Source organism: Chiloscyllium plagiosum, unplaced genomic scaffold, assembly GCF_037043375.1.
Source record: "Chiloscyllium plagiosum isolate Xiang-an unplaced genomic scaffold, Cpla_swu_hap1 HiC_scaffold_13, whole genome shotgun sequence".
Classification (NCBI taxonomy): domain Eukaryota; kingdom Metazoa; phylum Chordata; class Chondrichthyes; order Orectolobiformes; family Hemiscylliidae; genus Chiloscyllium; species Chiloscyllium plagiosum.
The window spans coordinates 42,871,332-42,898,493 of NW_028270151.1; the positions used below are offsets into that span (position 1 = coordinate 42,871,332).

Here is a 27,162-nt window from a genome sequence, read left to right on the forward strand (position 1 = left end):
GTGCTGAAAAAACTCAGCAATTCTGGTAGCATCTATAGAGAGACTAATATTTAATGTTTCGAGTCTAGTGACTCTTCGGAAACTCGTTTCTTTTTACATTTTCATCTGAAGTAAGAGCTTGCCAGATTTTTGGTGATATTGAAAATGGTCAGTTATGATTTGTATTATGTGGCCTTAAGTATAAGTTGTTATGAATCCTTGCATCAATGTGAAAACCCAACCAACCAAAATGCCTTTCTTTCTTTTAAAATTGCATGGTAATAACTTTGAAGAATATTATCATTTCATATTTCATCTTGAGCTATGAATTTTTACATTTTATCTTAATTAAACTTAACTTTGCATTTCACATATTCATGTAACAAGACTTGTTGACATTTTTTTAACTAAATAAATTTTAAAAATATTCTCCCAAATACAAATGGACTCAATCCATGTATAATTTGATAAAAGTCTGCAGGAATTTTTATTTTATTCCCATTTCTTAAATTTATAACTGTGATAGATTTTAAGTGTTACATTTGTAATTCAGAGATATTTAATAATTCATTTACATCACATTAACAATTATTTTGTGATTTCGATGAAATCACCTGTGAACGAGTTCAATCTCTGTCAGTGCCAACTTTAAAAAATGTTATTTTATTCTGACGATAAGAATCTGCTGCTTTTGCTGATAAAGGCTAAAATCAAATAAAAGCTAACCATTTAACTTTTCCAGCACAATCTAATGAATGTAAAGAAAGAACAGTCAACTTGCATTTTATCAGATAGCAGAAAAGGCTGTGCATGTTTTTCCTCATTCACCTTCATTCATGTTTAGTTTAAATGCATAGGGGCTTTTTTTAAAGTGCCAAGGTGACTTAAGAAATCCAATACTGGTGTAAAGGCTGAATTTCCAGTTTCACATGGAGGGTGATTCATGTGTGGGTTGTCGTGAAAAGTCACATGATTGAAGTTAGTTGCTCCCGATCCTTCGGGGAACAATACAATTTTCAAAAAGAATGAGGAACTGGCAACTTGGATGCTTCCAATTAATAGCTTGCTTAGCAATCCTGATGAAAGGCACCGATGTGGAAAGTTGACTCTTTTGCTTCTCAGATGCTGCTTGACCTGCTATGCTTTATCCAGCTCCACATTTTATCAACTCTAGCTCATTGTAGATCCCATTAGGAATCTGGGGAACAACAGCTTGAAATTTTCAGTTGAGAAGCACAAGGAAACATGAGGTCAAAGACTCACTGGGACATAATGTTTGGGAACTTACTGGGGAAACAATAATGGCAGTGTGCAAAAGTTGAATAAAATGGGAGGTAAAGCTCAGTAGCACAGAGTTACCATTCCTGATGCTGAGAGGCTTGTCGTTGTGAGGAGTGACTGAACTCTTGAGGGAGACATGAAACTATTAACATCATTTAGACAGTTGATGTGCGGAGAGGAAACCCTAATAATCAACATGAAGTTGAGATGGAAGCAGCGTAAACTGATATCGAAGGGAACAGTGAAGAGGAGCAACAGTAGATGCATCTTCCTGGTTTAGAAGGAGTACAGTCAGAGACTGTAAGAGGAAGACAGTACACCCACTTAGTCTATTTACTGCTGAAAAATCATCCAGCTGCAAATGATAAAATGCCAGTGCTATTGAAGTGTGCAATCATCTAGCAAGTTGGTTTCTGACCTGATGTATGGAATGAGCTACCAGAGGAAGTGGTGGAGGCTAGTACAATTGCAACATTTAAAAGGCATCTGGATGGGTATATGAATAGGAAGGGTTTGGTGAGATATGGGCCAGGTGCTGGTAGGTGGGACTAGATTGGGTTGGGATATCTGGTCGGCATTGACAACTTAGACCGTAGGGTCTGTTTCCAAGCTGTACATTTCTATGACTCTATGATGCATGATACACGATGCTTAATTGCTTCCATGGCAGTCTGCTATATGCTGCCTTCGAGATCAGTGAAGCACTGAAACTTTATGCATTTGTGACATTCCAGGGATCAGCTGCAGATGTAGATGGCAACTTACCGTTGTAGTCAAAGCATTGTACCATTTAAATGAGTTTGATCCAGCTCTTGGGGCTAAAGGGATCACAAGATTTGGGAGAAAAACAGGAACAGGCCATTGAATTGGATGAGCAGCCATGATTACAATGTATGGCAGATCAGGCTTGAAGGGCCGAATGGCTTATTCCTGCTATTTTCTGTGTTTCAATGTAACTACTAATACTATCATTCAGCAGGCCATGGACATTCCGTTCTAGATGAATGTAAACCCATTTTGAATTAGATGGCCAGATGGGTCCAGAGTCATTCCCTTGGGTCCTAGGAGCTGTTAACTTGTACCAATATAGCCACCAAGCACCAATGAGGTTGCTGAACAGAAGAGGCTTCTACTTGTCTAAAGTCCAGTTGGCCTGCGATCACAGGAAGTACCTCTCAGAGCTATATGCTTGGTTCACAGGCAGCAGTCATGATGGGAAGAATCTATCTGGCTTACGTGAGGCAGTGGGGATGTGGGAGTGTCCATTAAAATTGCAGGAAGCTGTGGCAAACCGCAGTTTGCTGTTGGGAAATTTTACTGATGATGGGAAGGGCTTCAGACAGTCCTCACCACAAGGAGGTAGAATACCATTTTCAATATAGAAAGACCCTGTATAGGGTCTATTTTGCCACCTATTGGCTGGATGCAGCTTGCCTCCAAACAGCAGCCTTATTTATACATAAGGAGCAGGCTGCAAACAGGGAATGTAGCTGCCATTGCTCTCAATCATTGGCATAAAGAGTTTCCCCTCCTCTTAGTGCTACTGACCCAATCAGAAGGCCAAAGGGACTGGCAGCTGTTCTGAACTGGAGAACAGGCCTGAGAGCTTATACATATTCTGTAAAACCGCATGTAAAACCATGGGGCAAGTGAGGACAAAGGCCCACCAGAACAGCCCAGTGCCAACGTATTTGAAGAATGATGCTGAAGCTATCCCTGCACTCCTGGTGGTCAGCAGGCTGCCATGAACTCAAGGCTACATTCATTCACTTTGATTTCACTTGAATGGTTCTCAGCCCTTAGGATAAATGATCCTGTCACTTATCTTCCATCAGTGAGCCAAAATTATCCAGCAAGCATACTGTCTGAAATATCTTATAGGTAGACCCTTTATCTAGTTTTGTTCCAGAAAGATTTGGGGAGAACAGTTAGATTAATGGCACAATGAGTAATGGCTGATAGGAGTGAGAGTGCTGTAGGAGAAAAGGAAGGTCAGAAAAGCTAAAGAGGTAGAAAATCCAATAGCTGGGTGTATGTGCAGCTGCAGGTATGGTTCCTGAATGGCATCTTGATGCCAGTGTTATCAATGGCTGCATCTATAAAACTGCCAGATAAAAGTGGCATTCTCAAGTTGGTAGGTTGTAACTAAATTTTGCAAGTATCAGTACTGGGGCTTATATGACTTGGATGAAGAGACTGAGGGTAATGTATTCAATTTAAAGTTTGCTGATCCAATGTGAGGTGGCATGCAAGCTGTGAAGAGTATGCAGATGCTGCAAAGAAACATAGGTTTTAAAATGTTTGGAAGCATTTACAAATTAAGTGGTTTGGGTGTGGAATGTACCGTCAATGTGTGATGAAAGCACATTCAATCAACTCAAGGCACTCGAGAGCATTATATTATTATTTAAATAGCAATAATGTGCAAGGTTATGAGAAAGGGTAGGAGGAAGGTAACAAGACATGATGACTATTTGGAGAGTCAGTGCAGACCAGATGGGCAAAACAGCTTCTTACACTAATAGATCTGCGATTCTGTTAAGTAAGTTTGCAATAAGAAAGCAAAATGAATATTTTATTTTATATTTATTTATTAATTAATTGAATTATGACTTCAATTCTACATTCCCATCTACCCCCAATAATTTTTGACTCCCTTGTTTGTGAAGAACCTATCTACCTTTGCCTTTAAGTACTCAATGCTCCTGCCTCTATTACTGGAAAAGAGCTCCAAAGATTCATGACCCTTCGAGAAATAATTCCTCTCTATTTCCACCTTCAAAGGGAGAGCCTCTTATTTTTAAACGGTTGTCTGTTTCCAGTCCCTCCTTCTCTCTCTATGAAGCCGTTAAATCTGAATTGCCTTTTGAACATTCTCCAAGATATTTGTTAAGAAGTGTTATTTTAGAATCTGCAAAGGTGTTTGCTGGAGGTAAGGAATTATTGATGTTCACATGCAAACAAGAATTTAAAAACTTCAATGTTACATGTTCAGAATCTAACAAAACCCTTGATAAAGTCAATAGGAAAAACAGTTTGCATAATAGTGAAGGAAAACAGGATTTTCTTCAAACCAGCATTTATACTTTCATTGTAACCACAGCTATAAAAACAAGTTTAGTCTAAACTTGCAGTTGAATCATGATAAATACTCAGTTATTTACCTTAATTAGCTTGACTAAGTTTGGAGCTTCCCTACGAAATGGGTTTCTGTAGATTGAAAATAACCCATTGCTGTCAGTACTATGAGTTGTTTTGGGAGGTGAATGTGTTAAAGGCAAGTTGTTTAACTTTAAATACCTCAAACTACTATTGTATGCTGTTGCTTCAAAACTTAGTGTAAGTAGGAATGCATATTAGGAATTGTGCCATATTTTCTGCTCGATAATCCCACTACCTTCTGCATCTAATCTCCGCATGTACATTTGCTGAGCTGTACTCTGTTCAGAGTAATATTGCCCTATTAATAGGAAAATCACCTCAGTAACTGGATGAGGTATGGGCATCTGATTGCTGCTTGAATAGGTATATCTAGGTTCAAACTGAAAATATTTGTTTCAAATTATCAGAATGAAGACGAATTTCTGTTTCCCAGAGTTGATGCATAAACTGGGCTTTGGCTGCTTTCTATGTTTATATTTGAAGTAACTGTGCTGACTTTAAATATTTTTAAATAAATTGATACAATTGGTGTCACAATAAGAAACTCTGATTCTGGGTGAAATTGTTGAACATAGTTGTTTAGTTCTGTTGATCTGTGTTTTTACCCTGCAGCAAAAGTACTTGGAAGCCTTAAACTCAGAACAGGTATGGACTGAAGCTACTTTATTTGATACTAACCTAACAAGGGGTGGGTGGATGGGCGCAGTTTATCCATGTCCTTTTGTATCTGTTTGATTTTAAAAGAAGTTAATTAATTTTTGAATAATGTTTGTTCAAAAGTGACAGGTTTCAAAATACAATTAACATTTGATCTGGTTTGACATTTTAAATGTACTGTATTATCTGTTTGGTTTGCATATACAATTGATGCAGCCCAGAAAAAGGAGATGCTCTTCTGTAATTCACCAGTAGTTATATATTTGAAGTTGCAAACAAATCTATTAAGTAGCCACAACAGCAACAAGGCCTACATTTTTTCAAGTAGGTGTGTGGACATCAGTGTAATATATGAGACAAAATAGTTTTTAAACTTTCATTGTAATGCTATTTTGTCTATTTCTATAACTTCTTGATTTACATATAGGTACACAAAATTATTTTTTGTAATCTTCTTAACTACCATTTTATTCAGCTCAAATTAAGGTCAGGAATGGACTTTTTAACAACAGCAACTTAAAAACCTCATCAATATTTCAATTAACCTAATTGTTGAAATTTACTGTTAAATGATTGTCCTACTTGAATCATTTAATTCAGTTGTATGTCATTAGTTAAATTCAGATGTGCACTATTAAAAACAGCGCTCCATATATTCAAAGACTTTATTCCAACTTTACTTTTAATCTATGCAAATATTAATGCAGTATAATTAACAAATGCTGCTAAAGTTTGAAAATGTTTTGTGTGATAACTGCTTATACATGTATCTTTTTGTGAAAAATCAAATTAGTAGTTTCAAGCCAGTCCCACCAATGTACCAGTGTCATGTGATAACGGCAGAATTTGAACTAACAATTATACTTGTAACATTAACCAAGACTTTAACTTTGATGCTTCTGGTCAATTTACATGCCTTGGTTATAGCTTTACAATGTGAATGCACATTTGATTCATTTCCAAGGAGTTGTATATTTGTATCTTTTTGTTAAAAATGTTCCACATGACTGCAGCATAAGATTACATTAAGTCTGGAAAGGGCTTATTTTAGTAAAGAAAAATGAATTAATTCAGACCATTGATACAGCTAACTATTTGCTGGGGTTGTTGGTTCAACAAAACTTGAAATTAATTGAATGAGCGTTTTAACTTTTTTAGCTCATACAGTCAGTGTGTCATGTCCAACAGCAATCTCAGAATCGTTGAAACTCTGGAATAAATGTTGTTTCATGTTGAAAAATCAATAACATTGGTATGAAATTGTACCTGTAAATGTAACTTCACTGCTTTAATATTGATTTCTTGCATTCATCCTTTCAATCACTGAACATCTCACATTTCCATTCTAGTTTAATTTAGCACAGTAACAAGGGCTAGGGGCTGATTAGCGTCTGATAGAACAACTAGTGAGCGCGTTCAGCTGCTTCTGGACAAAATTACTTTAGACACCACAATCTTTGAAACCAACCTTTATTTAATTGGATAATTAGCATTGCTAATTGACTGATTTTATATGCAATAGTGCACCTTAAATCTAGTATGTTTTGAGCTGAATTTACTCACGTGAGCTGCTGAGGGGGATAGGGGATGCGGCAGTGCCATTGGGATGAAGTGGGAACCCAGAAATCCAGGCTATCCCAAGTGCTGTGGAGTCTTACCACTGTGCCAATTTTAAGGATCAGGCCAAGTGGGGTGGTTGTAGGGTGGAGTTAAGATGGGATCAGAATTTGGGAGGGAAAAGAATCTGACAAAATGTGCAGTTTGAGGCTGTGGGACGTTTAGAAACCCAAATGACCAGAGTCCGTGTTGGAAAGTAGATTAATACTGAGTCTCGTAGCCTCATTGTCATGTAAAAGGCACCAACCAGCCTCCTTGAAGTTCGTTGTTCAATCACTCATTTACAGCCATAGCTAAAACCGGTCATGGTCAGTTTGCATGCGGATTTTTGTTGGGAGTCAGATTACAACATTAACTGTCCATCCAACCCACAACCTGCGTTTTTTTTTTGGTTTTTTAAAAATTTGTCCCTTAAGTGGCAAGGATATTGGCACCTTAACCCTCAAGCTATTTATTTATAAAAAGTGACTGCTCACTTTTATTTTTAAGGAGGCATAAAGAATATTTTCTACTAATATGAAATAAGTAACAGAAACATCTAATAAGTTTTTACTGAAAAAGGCTGTGTGTCCTTTTCACAGTGGGACTTTGAAGACATTCCTCAAGAATGGAAAATAACTGGAAAGCAACAAGAACATAACCTAAACTATCTTCCAGATCACAGTCCAACGATCAGCATGAACATCTTCCCTAACAGTATTGCTACAAGTACACCATCAGCTGGCTTTTGCCTCTCTGACACTGAAACGATAATGACTGAAGAAAGAACCTCTGCAATTTTGGCTCAATATGAGGAAGAGGTCAATAGGACCGAACGACGATTAGCAAAGACTTTACTATCTTGATGTAATTGTGATTTTTTTTTTACATTTTTAAATAAAGACGTCAAAATGTTTACATGATTAACTGATTATCTGGTATTCAATATATTAATCTGCCAACATTCACTCCTCCTCCACTGATGCTCAGTTGCATTGTGCATCATCTACCAGAAAACATTGTAGAAATTCACCAAAGATCCTTTAGACAGCACCTTCCAAACCCATGACCACCATCATGTAGAGGTGCAAGGGCAGCAGATACATAGGAAAACTACCAAACAACTCACCACCCTGACTTGGAAATATGTCACTGTTCCTTCAGTGTCACTGGTCAATATCTTAAATCTCTCTAAAGGAATTGTGGTGTATCTACAAATGGACTACAGCAGTTCAAGAAGTCAACTCAGCCTGAATTTTTTTTAATTTACTTGTGAATCTTGGGTGTTGCTACCTGGCCAGCATTTTATTTGCCCATCCCTAACCTTAAGGGGAAATTAGGGATGAGCAATAAATGGGACTGAGCCAGCAAAGCACATATCCCATGAATGAATATATACTTAACCAAAAATGCAGACATGCATGGCCTGTCTTTGGACAAAGACAGATCTATGAAATGCTTTACATTTCTTGCCTGACAAATTTCTGAAAGGTAAATATTAATGAAAGTCTCATCACACCACACTATTGCTAACTATAGCCACTGACGTTCATATCGCCAATGAGGAAAATTCATTCTCCATGTTAGTCCACTGTTAGTCTTTGAACTATGTCACAATTGAGCCTGATCCTATTTTCACCTTGCAATCATCTTTCTATATTCTAAACAAGATGACTGGACAGCGAAGAGAAGTACAAACCTCATTGAATTGTTTGATTCTTTTGGTCCAGGGATGCTGAAACTAATTGTAACATAAATTAACATTTTTGAAGTAATCTTTGTACTGTCCAAAATTATTAATGCAGTACTTTTATTTGGATAGTGATTTTCTTTTTTTCGTGTCAGGTTTCAAACATATTTTACCGGCAGCTTTCTGTTTGTGGTGTTCATGATGATCTGGAGCCGATGCTGCTTTATAACAAAGGAATGTCTATCCTATGTACGTGATCACATTTGGATTACTGATTTGCAATGACTGAATAAGCTAACTTACATTGCAAATAAATTGTCTCTTAGGACATTTGTTAATGCTTTTGGAAGTTTAATTCCATGACTCTGCATTATTCACACACCATCCAGGACAAAGCAGCTCACTTGATTGGCACGACATCCATAAGCATCGTCTCCTTCCATAAAGATAGCATAGATCAGAATGCTTTCTAGATGGGATGATGTTAAGTACAGTGGATATCCAAAGAGACTTGGAGGTTCAAATGCATAGATCATTTGAATGCCACAAACAGGTGCAAAAATAATCAAGAATGCTATTTGAATGGTGGCCTTTATATGTAGAGGAATCGAGAATAAGGATGCAGAAGTTATGGGGCAGTTTTACAAAACCTTGGAGTATTGTGAACAGATCTGGGCAACACCTTAGGAAGGATACATTGGCTTGGAGAGAGTACAACATAGCTTTACAAGAATTATACCTGGACTTCAGGAGTTAAATTATGAGAGATTATATCTGTTAATAAACCTGTTTTCTCTACAATTTACAAGTCTAAAGGGTTATCTGATTGAAGTCTTCAAGATATTAACAGGAAAAGATGGGGTAGAATTGCAGAAACACATCTAATAATGAATATACCTTTTTGAGTCTTACAAGCATAGGCGCATTGGCATGCTGCACACTACAAATGGTCGAAGGGATGTATTTCCATTCCAATGCATGGTCGACATAGCTGGCACAACACTAGTACAGAAACCAGTATCATATTACTCATTTATGTGGGAGGAATTTTGTCTATTTGGCTCGACTGTTACATTGTGGGAGAAAGCCATTTGTGGTTTTACTACACAATAGCAGTGTGAGACAGCTAGCTTCACCTGTTTATATTTTTGAGGTATCAAGTCCTTCTAGGGTAGTTTGGTGTAGATTGGACACTGCTCAGGTAATAGTCATCAAAGATGGTAGATATAGGCTCTCTCATGAGTTTTCACAATAGTGAGTGACAGTGAGATAAAGGTAAAGTCATCAGCGTCTTACTAGGGCTGCTCTCTCACTCGGAGGAAATAACTGGTGGTGGCTTAACCGGAGGGTCATCCTGCCTCAGGCAAGGGGTGAGGGAAAGACCTTCGTAGTAACCTCAGCTGGTGTGGGAATTTTGATCAAGGTTTCTGTTATCATGCAGGATAGTTTTGATATCCTTATCTCAGTGTCAGGCTTACACAGTAAACAGATGACTTGGCTCTTCTTCAATGAGTTGCCAATAAGATTGATCCTACAGGACATGGGACTGTAAGAATCCCAGCATGTATTGACTAATAAATGTGCACTTTACTTTTATCTTCGAGAAGGTATTTGTTACTTGGCTCTGATCAAATGGATAAATTACTGATAATTTTCAGGATAATACGCTTTAGAGATCTTTTCGTTCTTGTAATTTTTATGTATCTCATTTGTCTTATGGTCTGTATACAGAGTGTTAGCATACATCTCATGATGTAAGGTGGGTCATTTAAAAATAATTTTATTGGGATTTTTCAATTTTGAATGAGTAGCATATAGATTTTCTATGTCTGAAGGGGGTAACTATTTCTATATCTTCAGTGATTTTTTTAAAGCTCAGTATTAAAGAAATACTGCCGAGAGAGTAATGTGGTTTTGTTTACATTTGGAGAATTTATAAGCAAACAAAGTAAAGAGCGTAATGCACTAAACTTTCAGATAGAAGATTCTGGGATTTTTGGGGGTCTTAAGGAAAACACCCATAGTTTGGGAGGAATAAAGCTTTTTAGCTTCAGTTTTGGGGTTTTTAAGAGTAGGGTGAAGCTAGATATGTAAAGTATTATTCTTGAGAAAAGGAAGTAGTTTAGTACTGTTGAGAAAGAGGTTACCTCCATGTAAGGAATTCAGTTTTAAACGTTCCAGACCAGAAGTATTTGCTTAAAACTCTGAACAGGTGATGTGGAACTGAGAAATTCTAAACTCAGTTATATGCCAAATCAAGGAAGGTGCTATTAGATTCGCAAGATGGGGAATTGAAGCTACATTTAAATTAAGTTCACAGACTTGAAAGGCAAATTATCTCTTGAGTACTGTAAAATAGTGTTATTGGGAATATGGAATTGTATTTTAATGTGTTTACAAAAAAAGTAAGAAGGTGGGACAAACATATCAACCTCATTCTCTGTTCTTTCATCCTTTAAATTTTCAAAAATTATATCTGATAACTGAATTTTGGAATCATCTTCCCATTTCATGGACTCCTCATTCCTGTTAGAATTCTAATAGACAGGGATTTAGTCTCAACATAGTCAGGAAACAATGCAGGATGTTTCTCTTGAAACATTTCAGCTTTTTATTTTTACCTTCACTGATTGTTTCACCAGCCTTACTGAGGCTAATATTCTTGAATCTGCCATGTCATTTCCCAAAACCAGGTCAATTCCTTTTGAAGGAATTTGTTTCACTTATAACAATTAATCGAATTACCAAGTCACTTTTTAACGCAACTCTATAATGGGACGGATTTACAATCTCCATGGATACCTTCAATTAATATTTTCTCCTTCATTAACCCCTATGGAACACAATAGTATCATCAGTCAACACAGTGACTGACTTTATCCAGTGTCTTTCAATATATTTATTAGTTTACCTCCCTGGATTCAAAGTAGAAGGAAATAACTGCAGTTCTGAGATAAAACACCCAGACATCAAGACGTCCAATTTTCATCTACACCCAGAATGTGTTGTTCCTCTACATGTCTATTCCTCATCAGGATGGTCTAAAGGCTCTCTGCTTCTTCTTTGAAAAATGTCCTTCACAGTTCTCATCCTCCTTTGCCTGGCAGAGCTCATTCTTACTTTGAACATCTCCTTTAACTCCTCACATTTTCCAAGTCAAAGGTATGGCTATGGATACTTGCGTAGGTCCCAGTTATATCTGTCCCTTTGTTAAGTATGTGGAATATGCCTTGTTCCAGTCTTCAGACTGTCATTGATACCATTGCTACTGCTTCCTGCTCTCACCTGAACTCAAAAAATTTAATCATTTTGAAATTTCCATTCTTCTCTCGTTCCTCTGGTCCAGCTCAGACTATTCTCTTCCTTGGTTTCGCTGTTCCCATTTCTGGAGATATGCTGTCTACAAATATCCACCATAAACATATTAACTCTGTTACTTTGACTGCACTTCCTCATTATCTTATCTCTTGCTAGGATATAATTCCGCACTCCCAGTTTCTCTGTTTCATCACATCTATTTCAATTATGCCACCTTCCACCAGAGTGCCTCTGATATGTTTCTTTTTGTCTCAAATCAGAATTCCCCCACTATGGTTGAGAGGGTGCTCAACTGTATTTATTGCCCTCTTTCCCAGAATGATAGGACCTCCCTTGTCTTCACTTTCTACCCCACCAGTCTCTGCATTCAAAGGATCATCTGCTTCCATACCTGCCCCCTCCATCAGGATGCTACCACCAAGCACATCTTCCCCTTCTCTCATCTGTCAGCATTCTGCAGGGACTGTTCCCTCCATGACAGCCCAGGCAACTCTACCACCACTCCTACTGTGTTTTCACATCCCCCATATTACACAAAGGTATAACATGTATCCTTTCACCTCCTCACTGTCCAAGGCCACAAACACACTTACAGGTAAAGCAGCATTTTACTTGTACTTCTTTCAATCTTGGAGAAAGTGAGGACTGCAGATGCTGGAGATCAGGGTCGACAGTGTGGTTCTGGAAAAGCACAGCAGGTCAGGTAACATCTGAGGAGCTGGAGAATAGATGTTTTGATTTGATATAAGCCTGATGAAGGGCTTATGCCCGAAACGTCGATTCTACTGCTCCTCAGATGCTGCCTGACTTGCTGTGCTTTTCCTGCACCACACTTTCAATGTAGTATTCACTCCGTGCAATGCAGCCTTCTTTACATTGGCAGGACCAAATACTGACTGGGTGACTGCATTGCAGAATATCTCTACTCGGTCTGTAAGAATGATCCTGACCCTTCAGTTGTTTGCCTTTTCAATTAATCATCTTGCTCCCATGCAAGCATTTGTTACAGTGTTACAATAAAGCTCAATACAAACAGGAGGAAAAGCACTATATTTTCTGCTTAGATATTTTACAGCCTTCAGAACTCAGCACTGACTTGAATGACTTCAGAATATGACCTTTGTCCTCCATTTTGATGGCAATACACTATCCCCCCCACCTGCCTCAGTGACTTTGCTGTCAGCAGAGTGGATTTATATTCTCCTTTTTCCACTTAGCATTCACACCTATTTTACACAGAAATGTTGAAAATAGAAGCAAGAGTAGGCCACCATCCCTTAGCACCTGCTCCACCATTCAATATGCTCATCTTAGTATTCTGTTCCTGCTTTCTCTTCATATGATTTGTTCCCTTAGCCCAAAAATCTTTATCTAACTCCTCAAAAACATTCAATATTTTGGCCTCAACTATTTTCTGTGGCAGGGAATTCCATAGGCTCACTAATCTCTTGGTGAAATTTCTCGTCACAGTCTTAATGAGATATACCATTAGTCTGTGACTCCTGGTTCTGGACTCCCTGGTTGTTAGGAATAATTTTCTTGCATCTCTCCCTCTCCTTTACCTCCATTAGCGCACTGTTTGTCTTTGTGCTCTGACCATCTGTTCAACTTGCTCCTCCTGCTCTGTAAATAGCATTAGTACCACCATCTTCCAGTCCCTTTCAGTTCTAAAGAAGTGACATATCAGACTCAAAACGTTAACTGTTTCTCTATCCATGGATGCTGCCAGATTTGCTGGAGAAATCCTTGTTGGTTAAAATTTTTCATACTGTCCTATCTTTCCCTTCTCAATAAGTTCTAAGGAAACATATTCACTTTGTAATACTTTCTTTCCTGGTAAGTCCTTAGACATTCCTACAAGTGCAATTAGTCTCCCATTTAACTTTAAGCAATTGCTTTGGTATGCCATCTTATTTCAATGGATGCATGCTTACTTTATATCACTGTTTGGTTCTATGCTTTCTATTTTAGTGTTGTTTTGTTTGTTCTCAAAAATGAGTACCTCTTCTTTGCTCTAAGCTGGTCCAGGGCCAACTATGTTCAGTAATTTTAGTATCTCTTTGGAGTTCAAGTTTCTTTAAAATTCCATTTCCCTCTGTTTGTCTCTCTCTTCAATTCACTTTTTTTGTACGAAGTCCAGCTTTTTTCTCATTTTTAAAAAACTGTATTTTCGCTAACACCAGCCATGAAACTCAAGTTTTCTTCTTTCCAATTCTTTTGGATAATAACTTAAAGCATATTATCCTCATGAGATCCTGCTTTTTATTCTAATTTCAGTTTATCTGCTAACTCTGTTTAGCTTTAGTCAAAGATTTTCAAATAATCACTATTACATCCCTCATGTCCAGAAAACTCTAAACATTCAAAGCCATCTTAAAATTCTGTGCAATAAACCCCATCAAAACACAGCTTTTTATATCTAGAACCACAGCATAATCATTGTATTATGGGGAAAGGCACAGGGCTCCTCTTAAATCCAGCAAATTCAAATCCCACCAAGAGTCCCTAGCCAGACCCCAGACTGAAATCTAGCTTGATAGATTCTATTTTGTCTTTTTTGCGCAAAATACTTTATTGTTTAAAAAAAAATTATTTTTAATAAAATGGAAATATTTTATGCAAAAGATGTTAAACTATAATAAGCCAGACTATTTACACAAAACATGTGTTTAAAGATTCATAAATGACATGGTAAAACAAAATCCCATTAAAAGGGTGAGAATTTGGGAACATTGAAGTTTACTTCCTACTTTCAAATCTCTTCAAACTTGCCAAAATGATCTTACTCTAAATTAATGATCATAATTTATGAATGGATTATAATTAGGTTTATTGTCATGTGTATTCAAGTACAGTGACAAGGAATACAATGAAAAGTTTTCAATGTCATCCTGTACACTGCCATCTTAGGTACTAAGTACCTCGGTACAACTCAGAAATAAAAGAAAAAAAAATTACATTATCTTGGTGATTTGTAATAAGTTATAAACATAAATAAAAATTAAAAAGGATAAACATTCTCAGATAAGCATATTACATGTAAACATTTACATTACAGTAGATCGGCGCAGGGGGCTTCCACACGTTCTGACTGGGGTAGCAAGCCGCTGACCGCCTGCATCAGTCCCCAATCCAACAGCCATCCCTGTTCTGCTCCAGGCACACTGGACATCCTGCTCTGCTCTATGTCACTAGCTGCTCCGCTCCATGTCTCCAGCCTCTCCAAGATAAGTTTTCTTTCTTAAAAAAAAACTTTAAATCTTAAAGAAAAGGGAGGATGAGCAAAGTAAAAGGAAAAGAAAAGAAAAAGCAGACTGGCAAGCTTCGGGCTGAGGACCCTGGATGCTGCCTACTTTGCCACCATCTTTATTACGAATGAAAAGAGGCAAGAGAGCAGCATAATAATGAGACCCAAAGGAGATATTAAGACAAGTAACGAAAAGCTTGATGAACGAGCTTAAAAAGGCAGAAGCTGAAAGCTGGCAATCAATGTTAGAGCAATGCAAACCACTGACGATCAAGTGTCTGAAATTACAATAACACACATACCTTGGAATGTTGTAGAATTGGAGGGGGTTACAGATGTAGATAGAAGTTATTGAATATTTTGAAAGCAACATTAGCAATTTTAAAATCAAGATATCCTCAGACAGGAAGATAATGCATACCATAAAGCACAGTGGGAATGCTGACCTTGAAGGTTGGTATTTCGGCAGCAATTTTGGATGAGCTCTGGCTTATGGAATCTACAAGGTGAGTGGGTGGTCAGGGAAGCATTAGTATGAGTTCAAAGACATGCAAAAGGATATCACAGTACATTAGGTTTAGCCATGAGAAGACAGTGGTCATATTACAGCAAATGGAGGCAACCTACGTTCTAATTAATTCTGTTCTGCATTGGTTGAATTTATTAGCAGTGAATCATCAAAACGCCATGGTTTCACAATTTTAAAGTTCTCACACAAAACAAACTTTGAAATATTAAAATTGCTGGAAAAGCTCACCAGGTCAGGCAGCATTTGTAGGGATAAAGCAAGTTAACATTTTAGAAACCTGAATTTTTAAGGCAGTGGAAATGCTTGAGAGGCAGAAGGCACAAAGATGTGTGACAGAGCAGAGGCCAAGGGAGAGTACATTATTAAAGATTTCATGATATAATTGTCAAAAAGAGTAGTAGTGAATAAAGTGAGGAAACAGGTTGTGTCCAAATGAGGCATGAGTTGCTATATGGAGAAAGTGAGGACTGTAGATGCTGGAGATCAGAGTGAAGGGTGTGGTGCAGGTCAGGCAGCATCGAGGAGCAGAAGAATTGATGTTTCGGGCATATGCCCTTCATCAGGAATGAGGCTTGTGGGCCAGTGGACTGAGAGATAAATGGGACTGGGTGGGGGAAAGGTGGCTGAGAACTGCTATATTAAAACCATCTGAAGGCAATATGAAGGGATGAAGAAAGAGATGTATGTTAAAAACTAACCAGCAAAAAACATTTAAAACAAAATGGAAGCAGATGTTGTGATCTAAAGTTTTGAACACAGTGTTGAATCAGAAGGCAGACTTCAGTGCTGAGTTGAATGATAAAGTGTTATTCCTTGAGCTTGCATTGAGCTTTATTGAAACACAGTAGCAGACGATAAACAGAAATATCACCATGAGAGCAGGTTGGAGAACTCAACTGAAAAGCAACTGGGTCATGCTTATAGACAGATCTGTGGTGTTCCACAATGCAAAGTGGAGAGTGAGTGTCCACTTGTGGGTCAATCCTGTCAAGCAAGGTCAAGAGTTTCTTGGAATACAGATAAAACAACATGTGACGTAGGTTATGCCAATGTGGTACCTCACAAAGTTGTCCCAGTATGTTTTTCCTCTATTTTCAGTTTAAATTGATACATGAAAGATTGTGAAAATATCCAGTTTTCAGACATGACTAGTTTTCAACACTACGACTTAGTCAGGAGAAATGCTGTGATCATCAAGATCCACTATTCCATCAGTTAACACCCTATTGTCAATGTTTTGATCCAATAAGCAAAATGGTCAATTATCTCTTTTGTATGACTAACCAAAAACTGTCCCCCCCCAATGTGCAACTACCTATGGCCTTCCCAAGTACCAACCCCCCCATTCCCAATGAAGGGTTAATGCCTGAAACGTTGACTCTCCTGCTCCTCGGACGCTGCCTGACCTGCTGTGCTTTTCCAGCGCCACACTCTTCGCCACTCCCACAACTTGCCTACCCCCGCTTCCCGCTACTTCCCTCCCTCCCTCTCAGTCCCCGATCGCTCCCTCATACCTTCTTCCATGCCTTCGGGTATTCCTCTCTCAGTTCCCTTAACATTCCCTTTCTCTTCCCTCGAGCGCTCTCCGGTGACGTCAGTTCCGGCGGCGGTCGCTGTGCGGTTTAACGGTTATCGGTCGCGCGGGTGAGAGAAGGAGCCGCTTCCCGGTGAGATCTTCCTTATTGCTCGCATGGCAGCTTGATCTGGCGGCAACAGCCCTGCGGGAGGTTGGCTAATTGTTCATGCCTTGGCTGGTGGTTAAATTCAGTGGCGCGTTGTTGCTGCTGTGGCAAACCGTCTAGAGCCAACTGTCATTTCACTTAAACCACGTTGCAATTTATGTGCGCCGCTTTAAAACAGCGGGAATTAATCACACAAAAAGCTTGTGGTCGAGGTAATGATCTCCAGTGCTGAGTCGCCAATACTGCTGGCTGTGTTGCTTGTAATGAGATAAAGGATGCACTATGTCCCCAAGTCAATGAGCCATTCTCTGCCTGGACTCCTATGCATTACCTGCAACCTTTGGATCCGTATTTGGGTTTGTATGGTTTTGGCTTTAAGCGATTGCAAATCAAAGATGGGGTTATTTTGCCGATCATAAAGCAAGATATTAAATCAATAGTTGTCACAAAGTCTTTTTTTAAATCTAAAACAAAAACAGAAATTGCTGGAAAAGCTCAGCCCGTCAGGCAGCATATGAGAGAGGATTCTGAAGAAACGTTAACTCTACTTTCTGTCTGCAGATGCTACAAGATCTGCTGAGCTTTCCCAGCAATTTCTGTTTTGTTTCATATTTACAGCATCTGCAGTTATTTCAGTTTTTATTTTGTTTTATCTGAGTTGTGTACAAATGAATAACTGATTCCTTAATATAATTTTGCTTTGTTTTAAAAAGACAAGTATTTTCTTATTATACTGGTATGAATTTTGATTTAGTGCCTTGAGTTGACATTTGGTACTTGTTAACTTTACTGTGTGTGAATTAATCACAAGAACAGGGAACTAATCACATTTTCCCTCTACATATATTCCATCTGTCAGATTTTTGTCCACTTTTTCAACTCGTCTATATAAATCTGCAAATACATTATGTTTCCTTTGCAACATGCTATTCTACCTTTGTTAAAAATCACGCAATACCAGGTTATAGTCCAACAGGTTTATATGGAAGTACAAGCTTTCAGAACACTGCTCCTTCATGAGGTAGCTAGTGGGGCAGGATCATATGGTAAAAGATCAAAGTGTCATACAACTGATGTAATGTCACAGTAAGAAACCGTAATGACCTCCTCAGGAGACATACACGTGATATGACCAATAGGTTATCCTTTGTTGTCCAGTACTTCCTGGGAGTGGAGAAACAATGCCATATTCTTCGCAGTCTGCAACACATCAATGAGTTAGTATGGTGGAAGTCAGTAACAGGAAAGGAGCAGTCATTTTATTGGGTGTGTTCTGTAGACCCCCAATTGCAGCAGAGAGATGAAAGAACAGATTTGACAGCAGATCTTGGAAAGGTGTAGATGTAACAGAGTCCTTATTATGAGCGACTTCAACTTCCTCAATATTGATTGGAACCTCCTTATGCAGATGGTCTAGATGGAAATAATTTTGTCAGGTTCACCAGGAAGGATTCCTGATTCAATATGTAGATAGGCTGACTGGGGGGAGGCCACATTGAATTTGGTGCTAGGCAATGAGCCAGGCAAGGTGTCAGATCTCTTGGTGGGAGAGCATTTCGATGACAGTTACCACAACTGCCTTACCTTTACCATAGCCATGGAGAGGAATAGGAGCAGACAGTATGGGAAGGTATTTAATTGGGGGAGGGGGAAATTATACTGTTATTAGACAGGAGCTGTGGAGTATAAATTGGGCAATGCACAACAGAAATGTGGAGGCTGTTTAAGGAGCATTTGTTGTGATTGTTGGATAACTTTGTCCCACTGTGACAGGCAAGGAATAGTAAGGTAAAGGAGCCTTGGGTGACAAGAAAGAGGAGTTTCTCATCAATGGGAAGAAGGAAGCTTACTTAAGGTTGAGGAAGCAAGGATCTGGCACAGCTTTAGAGGATTACAGGGTAGCTAGGAAAGAACTCAAAAATGGACTGAGGAGAGCTAGAAGGGGACACAAAAAAGCTTTGGCGGGAAGGATAATAGAAAACCCAAAGGCGTTCTACACTTCCATGTGGAATAAGAAAATGATCGAGAGAAGGTAGGGCCTATCAGGAATAGTGAAGGGAATTTGTGCCTGGAGTCTGAAGAGCTGGGGAGGCCCTAAATGAGTTTTCTGCTTCAGTATTCACTAGAGAGGGGGACCTTGTTGACAGTGAAAACATCGTGGACCAGGTTAATAGGCTTGAACAGATTGACATTAAGAAAGTGGACGTGCTGGAAATTCTGGGATGCATCAGGATAGATAAGTCTCCAGAACCGGACCAGATATATCCAAGGTTACTATGGGAAGTGAGGAATGAGATTGCTGCACCTCTGGTGATGATCTTTGTATCCTCGCTCTCCACGGAAGTAGTACTGGATGATTGGAGGGAGGTGAATGTTGTTCCTCTGTTCAAGAAAGGGATTAGGGAAATCCCTGGGAATTACAGGCCAGTTGATCTTATGTCTATGGTAAGCAAGGTATTGGAAAGGATTCTGAGAGACAGGATTTATGACTGTTTGGAAAAAACATAGTTTGATTAAAGATCATCAGCATAGCTTTGTGAGGGGCAGGTCATAACTCACAAGCCTTATTGAGTTCTTTGAGGATGTGACAAGACAAGTTGACAAAGGTTGAGCAGTGGATGTCATGTATATAATTTCAGTAAGGCATTTGATAAGGTTCCCCTCGGTGGGCTCATTCAGAAAGTTAGGAGGTATGGGATGCAGGGAAAGTTGGCTGTATGGATGCAGAATTGTCTGGCCAAAAGACCACAGTGACTGGTAGTGGATGGAAAGTATTCCGCCTGGGGGTCGGTGACCAGTGGTGTCCCACAGTGATCTGTTCTTGGGCCTCTGCTCTTTATAGTTTTTATAAATGACTTGGATGAGGAAGTGGAAGGGTGGGTTAGTATGTTTGCCAATGACACAAAGGTCAGTGGTGTTATAGATAGTATTAGAACAAAGAAAATTTACAGCCCTGGAACAGGCCCTTCGGCTCTCCAAGCCTGTTCCGATCTAAATCCACTGTCTAAACCTATCGCTCAATTCCTATCTGTATCCCTCTGCTCCCCACCTACTCATGCATCTGTCCAGACGCACCTTAAATTGAATCTGCTATGCCTGCCTCTACTGCTTCTGCTAGCAATGCGTTCCAGGGACCTACCACCCTCTGTGTAAAGTACTTTCTGCATGTATCCCCCTTAAACTTTTCATCTCTCACCTTGAAGGCGTGACCTCTCATTATTGAATCCTTCACCCTGGGAAAAAGCTTATCTCTATCCACCATATCTATACCCTTCATGATTTTGTAGACCTCAGTCAAGTCCCTCCTCGATCTCCTTTTCCCTAATGAAAACAATCCTAACCTACTCAACCTCTTTTCATAGCTAGCACCTTCCATACCAGGCAACATCCTCGTAAACCTTCTCTGCACTCTCTCCAAACCCTCATACTTTTGGTAATGTGGCAACCAGAATTGTACACAGTATTCTAAATGCGGCGAACCAAAGTCTTGTCCAATTTTAACATGACCTGCCAGCTCTTATACTCAATACTCCGTCTGATAAAGGCAAGCATACCATATGCCTTCTTGACCTGTGCAGCCACCTTCAGGGTACAATGGAGCTGAACTCCCAGATCTCTCTGCTCATCAACTTTTCTCAAGGGTCTTCCATTTACAGTATAGTTCACTCGAGAATTAGACTTCCCAAAATGCATCACCTCACATTTGCCTGGATTGAACTCCATCTGCCACTTCTCCGCCCAACTCTCTAGTCTATCTGTATTCTTTGACAGTCCTCTGTGCTCTCTGCTCCCCCACTAATCTTTGTGTCATCTGCAAACTTACTGATCAGACCAACAATGCCCTCTTCCAGATCAATTATGTATATCATGAACAACAGTGGTCCCAGCACTGATCCCTGTGGAACACCACTGGTCACCTTTCTACATTTTGAGAAACTCGCTTGAACTACTACTCTCTGTCTTCTGTTGCTTAACCAGTTCTTTATCCACCTAGCTAGAACACCCTGCACACCATGTGACTTAACTTTCTCCATTAGTTTACCATGGGGAACCTTGTCAAACGCCTTACTAAAGTCCACGTATATGACATCTACAGCCCTTCCTTCATCTACCAACTTGGTCACTTCCTCAAAGAACTCAATTAAGTTGATAAGGCACGATCTCCCCCATGTTGCCTATCATTGATAAGCCTATATTTTTTCAAATATGAATAGATTTTATCCCTCAGTACCCTCTCCAGCAACTTTTCCACCACTGGTGTCAGGCTCAGTGGTCTGTAATTACCTGGAATATCCATGTTGCCTATCACTGATAAGCCTATATTTTTTCAAATATGAATAGATTTTATCCCTCAGTACCCTCTCCAGCAACTTTTCCACCACTGGTGTCAGGCTCAATGGTCTGTAGTTACCTGGAATATCCCTACTACCTTCTTGTACAGGGGGACAACTTTAGCAACCCTCCAGTTCTCTGGCACTTCACCTGTGTTTAAGGATGCTACAAAGATATCTGTCAGGGTCCCTGCTATTTCCTCTCTCACCTCCCTGAGCAACCTGGGATAGATCCCATCCGGTCCTGGGGATTTGTTCCACCTTAATAACCTTTAACCTACCCAACACATCTTTCCTCCTTATGTCAATGTGATCCAGAGTAAACAAACATCTATCTGTAATCTCAACATTCACCATGTCCCTCTCCTCAGTGAACACTGATGCAAAGTAATCATTCAGAATCTCACCCATTCTCTCAGGTTTGACACACAACCTTCCTTTACTGGACCAACCCTTTCTCTTGTTGCTCTCTTGCTTCTTATATATGAAAAAAGGCCTTGAGATTCTCCTTAATTCAGCTTGCTAAAGTTATTTCGTGACCCCTCTTAGCCTGCTTGATTCCTTGTTCAAGATTTGTTCTACTCTCCCGATATTCCTCCATGGCCCGTTCTGTTTTAGCTGCCTGGACCTTATGTACGCTTCCCTTTTCCTCTTGGCTAGTTGCATGATTTCTCCTGTCATCCACAGTTCACGAATTTTGCCTTTCCTATCCCTTGTTTTCAAAGGGTCATGCCTATCCTCCACTATCTTCAACCTAGCTTTTAAAGCCTCCCACATATCAAACGTGGACTTCCCTTCAAATAGCTGCTCTCAATCCACATTTCCCAGCTCCTGCCGAATTTTGATATAATTGGACTGCTCTCATCTTTGTCTAACCACCCCCCCCACCCCCCTTTACTTCCCTCCCTGTCCTGTCTAAAGTATCTGTATCCTGGAACATTTAGTTGCCAATCATGCCCTTTCTTCAACCAAGTCTCTGTGATCGCAATACTCCCAGGCACCAATCCAAGCCCTAAGTTTATCTGCCTTAGCCACTATACTCCTTGCATTAAAGGATATGCGCTTCAGGCTGCCAGTTCTTTTGCATTCATCTGCTCTCTGCCTACTCTTCCCCTTGGTAATGCTAAACTGGCAGTTCACCCTCCCCTTTCAGAATGCTCTGCAGCCAATCAGTGACATCCCTGACCCGAGCACCTGGGTGGCAACATACCACCCAGGAGTCTCGTTTTCAGCCACAGAACCCCCTTTACAATAGAATCCCCTATGATTATGGCCCTATGAGTCTTTTTCCCGTCCTTCTGAACAGCAGTGCCTGCCACAGTGCCATGATCCTGGCAACTGCTGCCCTCTCCGGTCAGCCATCTCCCCACAACAGTATCCAAAACGGTATACCTGTTTTGGAGGGAAATGACCACAGGAGATACCTGCACTGCCTTCCTACTCTTTCTCTGCCTTATGGTCACCCATTCACTGTCTCCCTCAGCAATTCTAATCTGCAGTGTGACCAATTCACTAAATGTGCTATCACGACTTCCTCAGCATCGCGGATACTATACAGTGAGTCCATCCGTAGCTCCAGAGCCGTCATGCGGTCAAACACGAGCTGCAGCTGGACACACTTCTTGCGAGTATAAGAGTCAGGGATGTCAGCCCTGTCCCTGAGCTCCCACATCAAGCAAGAGACTCATGCCACGGGTCTGAAGTCCCCTTAGCTTTATATCAACTAACTAAAACTAAACAATGCACTTCAACATATGAAAGAAAAGGAAAAGAAAGCCTTACTTTACAGAGTCCTTTTCTTCTGGTTAGAGGAAGGGGTGCGTGAGGGAGATACTACACATGTAGTATCTTGGGTTCAGCTGCTGATAACTATATACTAAGTCCTTACCTTCCCGGCAACCTTCTGGTCACCGCTCTATCTCCCGCTGCTCATGGACAGGAAAAACGTATTGAGGGTTATTGCAAGCTACAACAAGACCTTGATAAGATGTAGAGCTGGGCTGAGAAGTGGCAGATGGAGTACAACCTGGATAAGTGCGAAGTGATTTATTTTGGAAGGTCGAATTTGAATGCTAAATACAGGGTTAAAGACAGGATTCTTGTCACTTGGGAGGACCAGTGGGATTTTGGAGTCCACGTACATAGATCCCTCAAAGTTGCCACCAAATTGATAGGGTTGTCAAGAAGGCGTATGGTATTTTGGCTTTCATTAACAGGAGGATTGAGTTTAAGAACCACGAGGTTTTACTGCAGCTCTATAAAAGCCTGATTAGACCACACCTGGAATATTATGTCCAGTTCCGATCGCCTCATTATAGGAAGGATGCAGATGCTTAAGAGAGGAAGAAGAGGAGATTAACCAGGATGTTGCCTGGATTGGAGGGCTTGTCTTATGAAGCAAGGTTGAGTGAGCACTGGAGAGAAGAAAGAAGAGAGGTAACTTGATAGAGGTGTACAAGGTAATGATAGGCATAGACAGAGTAGATAGCCAGACACTTTTCCCCAGGCAGAAATGGCTGTCATGCGGAATCATAATTTTTGAGGTGATTGGAGGAAAATATAGGGGAGATGTCAGAGGTAGGTTCTTTACGCAGAGAATGGTGGGTGCGTGGAAAGCATTGCCACTGGTGATAGTAGAGTCAGAGACATTAGGGACATTTAAGTGACTGCTCAACAATCCCATAGACAGCATTAATTGAGGGGTTTGCAGATTAGGTTGATCTTAGATTAAGATTAATGCTCGGCACAACATCATGGGCCGAAGGGCCTATACTATGCTGTACTGTTCTATGTTCTAACGAGATTCTGGATTAGTGGTGCTGGAAGAGCACAGCAGTTCAGGCAGCATCCGAGGAGCACTGCTCCTCGGATGCTGCCTGAACTGCTGTGCTCTTCCAGCACCACTAATCCAGAATCTGGTTTCCAGCATCTGCATTCATTGTTTTTACCTATGTTCTAACGAGGATGAGAACCACGCCAAGATCTTCCCTACACCTCCACTTCTTGCCTTTAAACAACTGCCAAGCCTTAAACAGACCAGTGTTAACAGCAAACCGCTCTGCCTTCAGGACTTTAACCACAACACCATACAACCCTGTCATGGTAACCATTGCAAAATGTATTAGAGTGTGGACATGGATATTACTATTGCACGTAGAGGCATTGCCCACCACATGTGCATCAGGTACTCATGTGACTCGGCCAATGTTGTCAATCTCATACCAAGGATGTCCCGAGGCATGGTACTTTGGCGAGACCAAACAGATGCTACAACAACAGATGAATGCGCCACAATCGCCAGACAGGGATGTTCCCTCCCAGTCGGGGAAGACTTCAGCGGTCAAGACATTCGACCTAGGATCTGTGGGTGACCGTTTTCCAAGGCAGACTTCGGGATATGCAATAATGCAGAGTCGACCTTCAGAGGCTGATAGCCAAGTTTGGTATCCATGAGGATGGCCTCAACTGGGATCTTGGGTTCATGCCACACTACATGTGACCCCACTACACTACACACACACGCTGTTACACATGATCAAACTCACGCAGACCTTCCCTCATGCACATGTTCTCCCTCAGACACGCACACATGCCCGCACACTCACTCTCATACGCAAACCTTCTCATAGCCATGTGCTCTGTCACACTTGCGCACGCATGTGTACGTACTCACACACTCACACACTCTCTCTCTCTCTCTCTCACTTTCTCTCCCTCACGCATGTAGACACACACACACACACACACATAAGTCTATGGGTTGAATTTTCATTTGCAGATTTGTATTTGCAGATACATTCTATTTTGCTCAAAAAGCACACAGTAGGCTGTCAGTCCATGTGACATTTTATAAATTCCTACTTTGGAAGTAGAACTGGTCTGACTCAAGGTTGGACTACAGACAGACTCTAACCTTTAGCGCATTGTCTGAACTGAGACATTTTTTTATAAAACCTTAAGTTATCTTGGGAATGTACTTGAAAGAAGTTCTGGGATTTACCTATTAATAAATCGAAACCTGCAACCCATTCTGAGTGATTAAAGACTTAACAGCAATCTAGGTTTGTTCAATGTATCAGTTGTATGACGTTATGATCTTTCACTATAACTTCTGTGTCCTATGATACTGCCCCACTAGCTACCTGACGAAGGAGCAGCTTGTACTTCCAAATAAACCTTTTGGGCTATAACCTGGTGTTGTGTGATTGTTAACTTTGCCCATCCCAGTCCAAAACCAACACCTCCACATCATACCTATTTTTGTGTCATCTGTAAATTTGGCTACCAAGTGTTCTCTCCCCTCGCCCAAGTTGGTGATATAAATTATAAAAATGTGATGCCCGAGCACAGAACCTTCAGCATTCCACTTGTCATATTCTGCTAATTGCACAAAGACCCATTTATTTGCATATACTCTCTTTTTTGCCAGCTAGCCAATCTTTTGTTTATGCTATTATATTACAGCCTTTGATGTGGCACCTTATCACATGCATCTGGAAATCAAAGGATGACATGTCTACAGGCTGCCCTTTATCCAGCACAAACTATTCGTTTAATATGATTTCCCTTTCACAAACGTGCTGGATGTTCTTGATTATGTTGAGTTTTTCTAATTCCAGTTATAACCTTTTTAATGTTAAAAATCATACAACACCACATGGTAGTCCAACAGGTTTATTTGGAAGTACCAGCTTTTGGAGTGCTGCTCCTTCATCAGGTGATTGCGGCGCTCCGAAATCTAGTGCTTCCAAATAAACCTGTTGGACTATAACCTGGTGTTGTGTGATTTTTAACATTGCCCACCCAAGTACTACACTGGCTCCTCCACAGCCTGGCCACATTTTTAATGACATTTCTGCAATATCGACATCAAACTAACTGTCTTACAGTTGCCTGTTTTCTGTCTCCCTCTCTCTTCCAATCCTTTTGCAATAGAGGGGTTATATTTGCTATTTTCCAGTCTAATGGAACCTTACCTGAATCTAGGGAGTTACGGAAATTTAACATCTATGGATCAACTGGTTCTTTACCTATGTCTTTTAAGACTGTAGGATACAATCTGCCTAGATCTAGAGATTTGTCAGCCAGCTGCTCCATCAGTTTGCATAATATCACTTTTCTAATGATTATCATTTCACTCTCTTCCTTAGTTACAGATATTACTGTAATTTATTTTTGTTTCCTCCATAGTGAAGACAAGCCCAATATTTGTTCATTTCATGTGCTATTTCCTTATTAGCTATGATTAACTCTGCACTCTCTCTATAAAGGACAAACACTCACTTTCACAACTTTTCTTTTTTGAACACCTGAAGAAACTCTTGCTATTGATTTTTACCATTTTTAGCTAGCTTCCTGTCTCTGTATTTTATTCCTTCTGATTTTTTTTTTGTCATTCGATTTTTTAAAATCTTCTGACCATTATGTGACTTGCCACTCATCTTTGTGCAGTCAAATGGTTTCTCATCAAGTTTAACTCAACGACTTAAGTTAACCACAAGATGGTAGGTCCTCCCTTTAGAATATTTGTTTTAAAAGAACATATTTAAGTAGGAACATATTTAAGTATTTGGAAATATCTTCTTAAATATCTGCCACTGCATCTCTATTGGTCCATCTCTTAGTCTAGTATTTCACTTCACTTCAGCGAGCTCAGCTTTCAAGGCCACATAGTTGCTATAATTTAGATT

At 40.0% G+C, this 27,162-nt stretch overlaps 2 protein-coding genes and 1 long non-coding RNA gene across 7 annotated transcripts in view; 2 read left to right on the forward strand and 1 right to left on the reverse strand.

The window, feature by feature from the left end:
* The window catches only part of tmem44 (transmembrane protein 44), a 53,724-nt gene extending 46,126 nt beyond the window's left edge, over nt 1-7,598 (forward strand). The window contains exons 10-11 of one of the 2 annotated variants that reach the window (XM_043702275.2): nt 5,035-5,067; nt 7,278-7,598. In XM_043702275.2, the coding sequence (XP_043558210.1) occupies nt 5,035-5,067; nt 7,278-7,541 (297 nt within the window). In that variant the 3' untranslated portion in view covers nt 7,542-7,598. The remainder of the gene's footprint in view (nt 1-5,034; nt 5,068-7,277) is intronic. The other variant, XM_043702276.2, reaches the window with a different exon arrangement.
* LOC148148307 (uncharacterized) overlaps nt 1-16,991 on the reverse strand; it is a 191,599-nt gene extending 174,608 nt beyond the window's left edge. Inside the window, exon 1 of the long non-coding RNA XR_015759181.1 lies at nt 16,974-16,991. This is a non-coding gene — a long non-coding RNA (uncharacterized LOC148148307). The remainder of the gene's footprint in view (nt 1-16,973) is intronic.
* The window catches only part of atp13a3 (ATPase 13A3), a 192,363-nt gene continuing 182,185 nt past the window's right edge, over nt 16,985-27,162 (forward strand). For 2 of the 4 annotated variants that reach the window (XM_087993558.1, XM_087993559.1), the window contains exon 1: nt 16,985-17,497. The gene's annotated coding sequence lies outside the window, so the exon portion shown is untranslated. The remainder of the gene's footprint in view (nt 17,498-27,162) is intronic. The other 2 variants (XM_043702269.2, XM_043702273.2) reach the window with 1 other exon arrangement.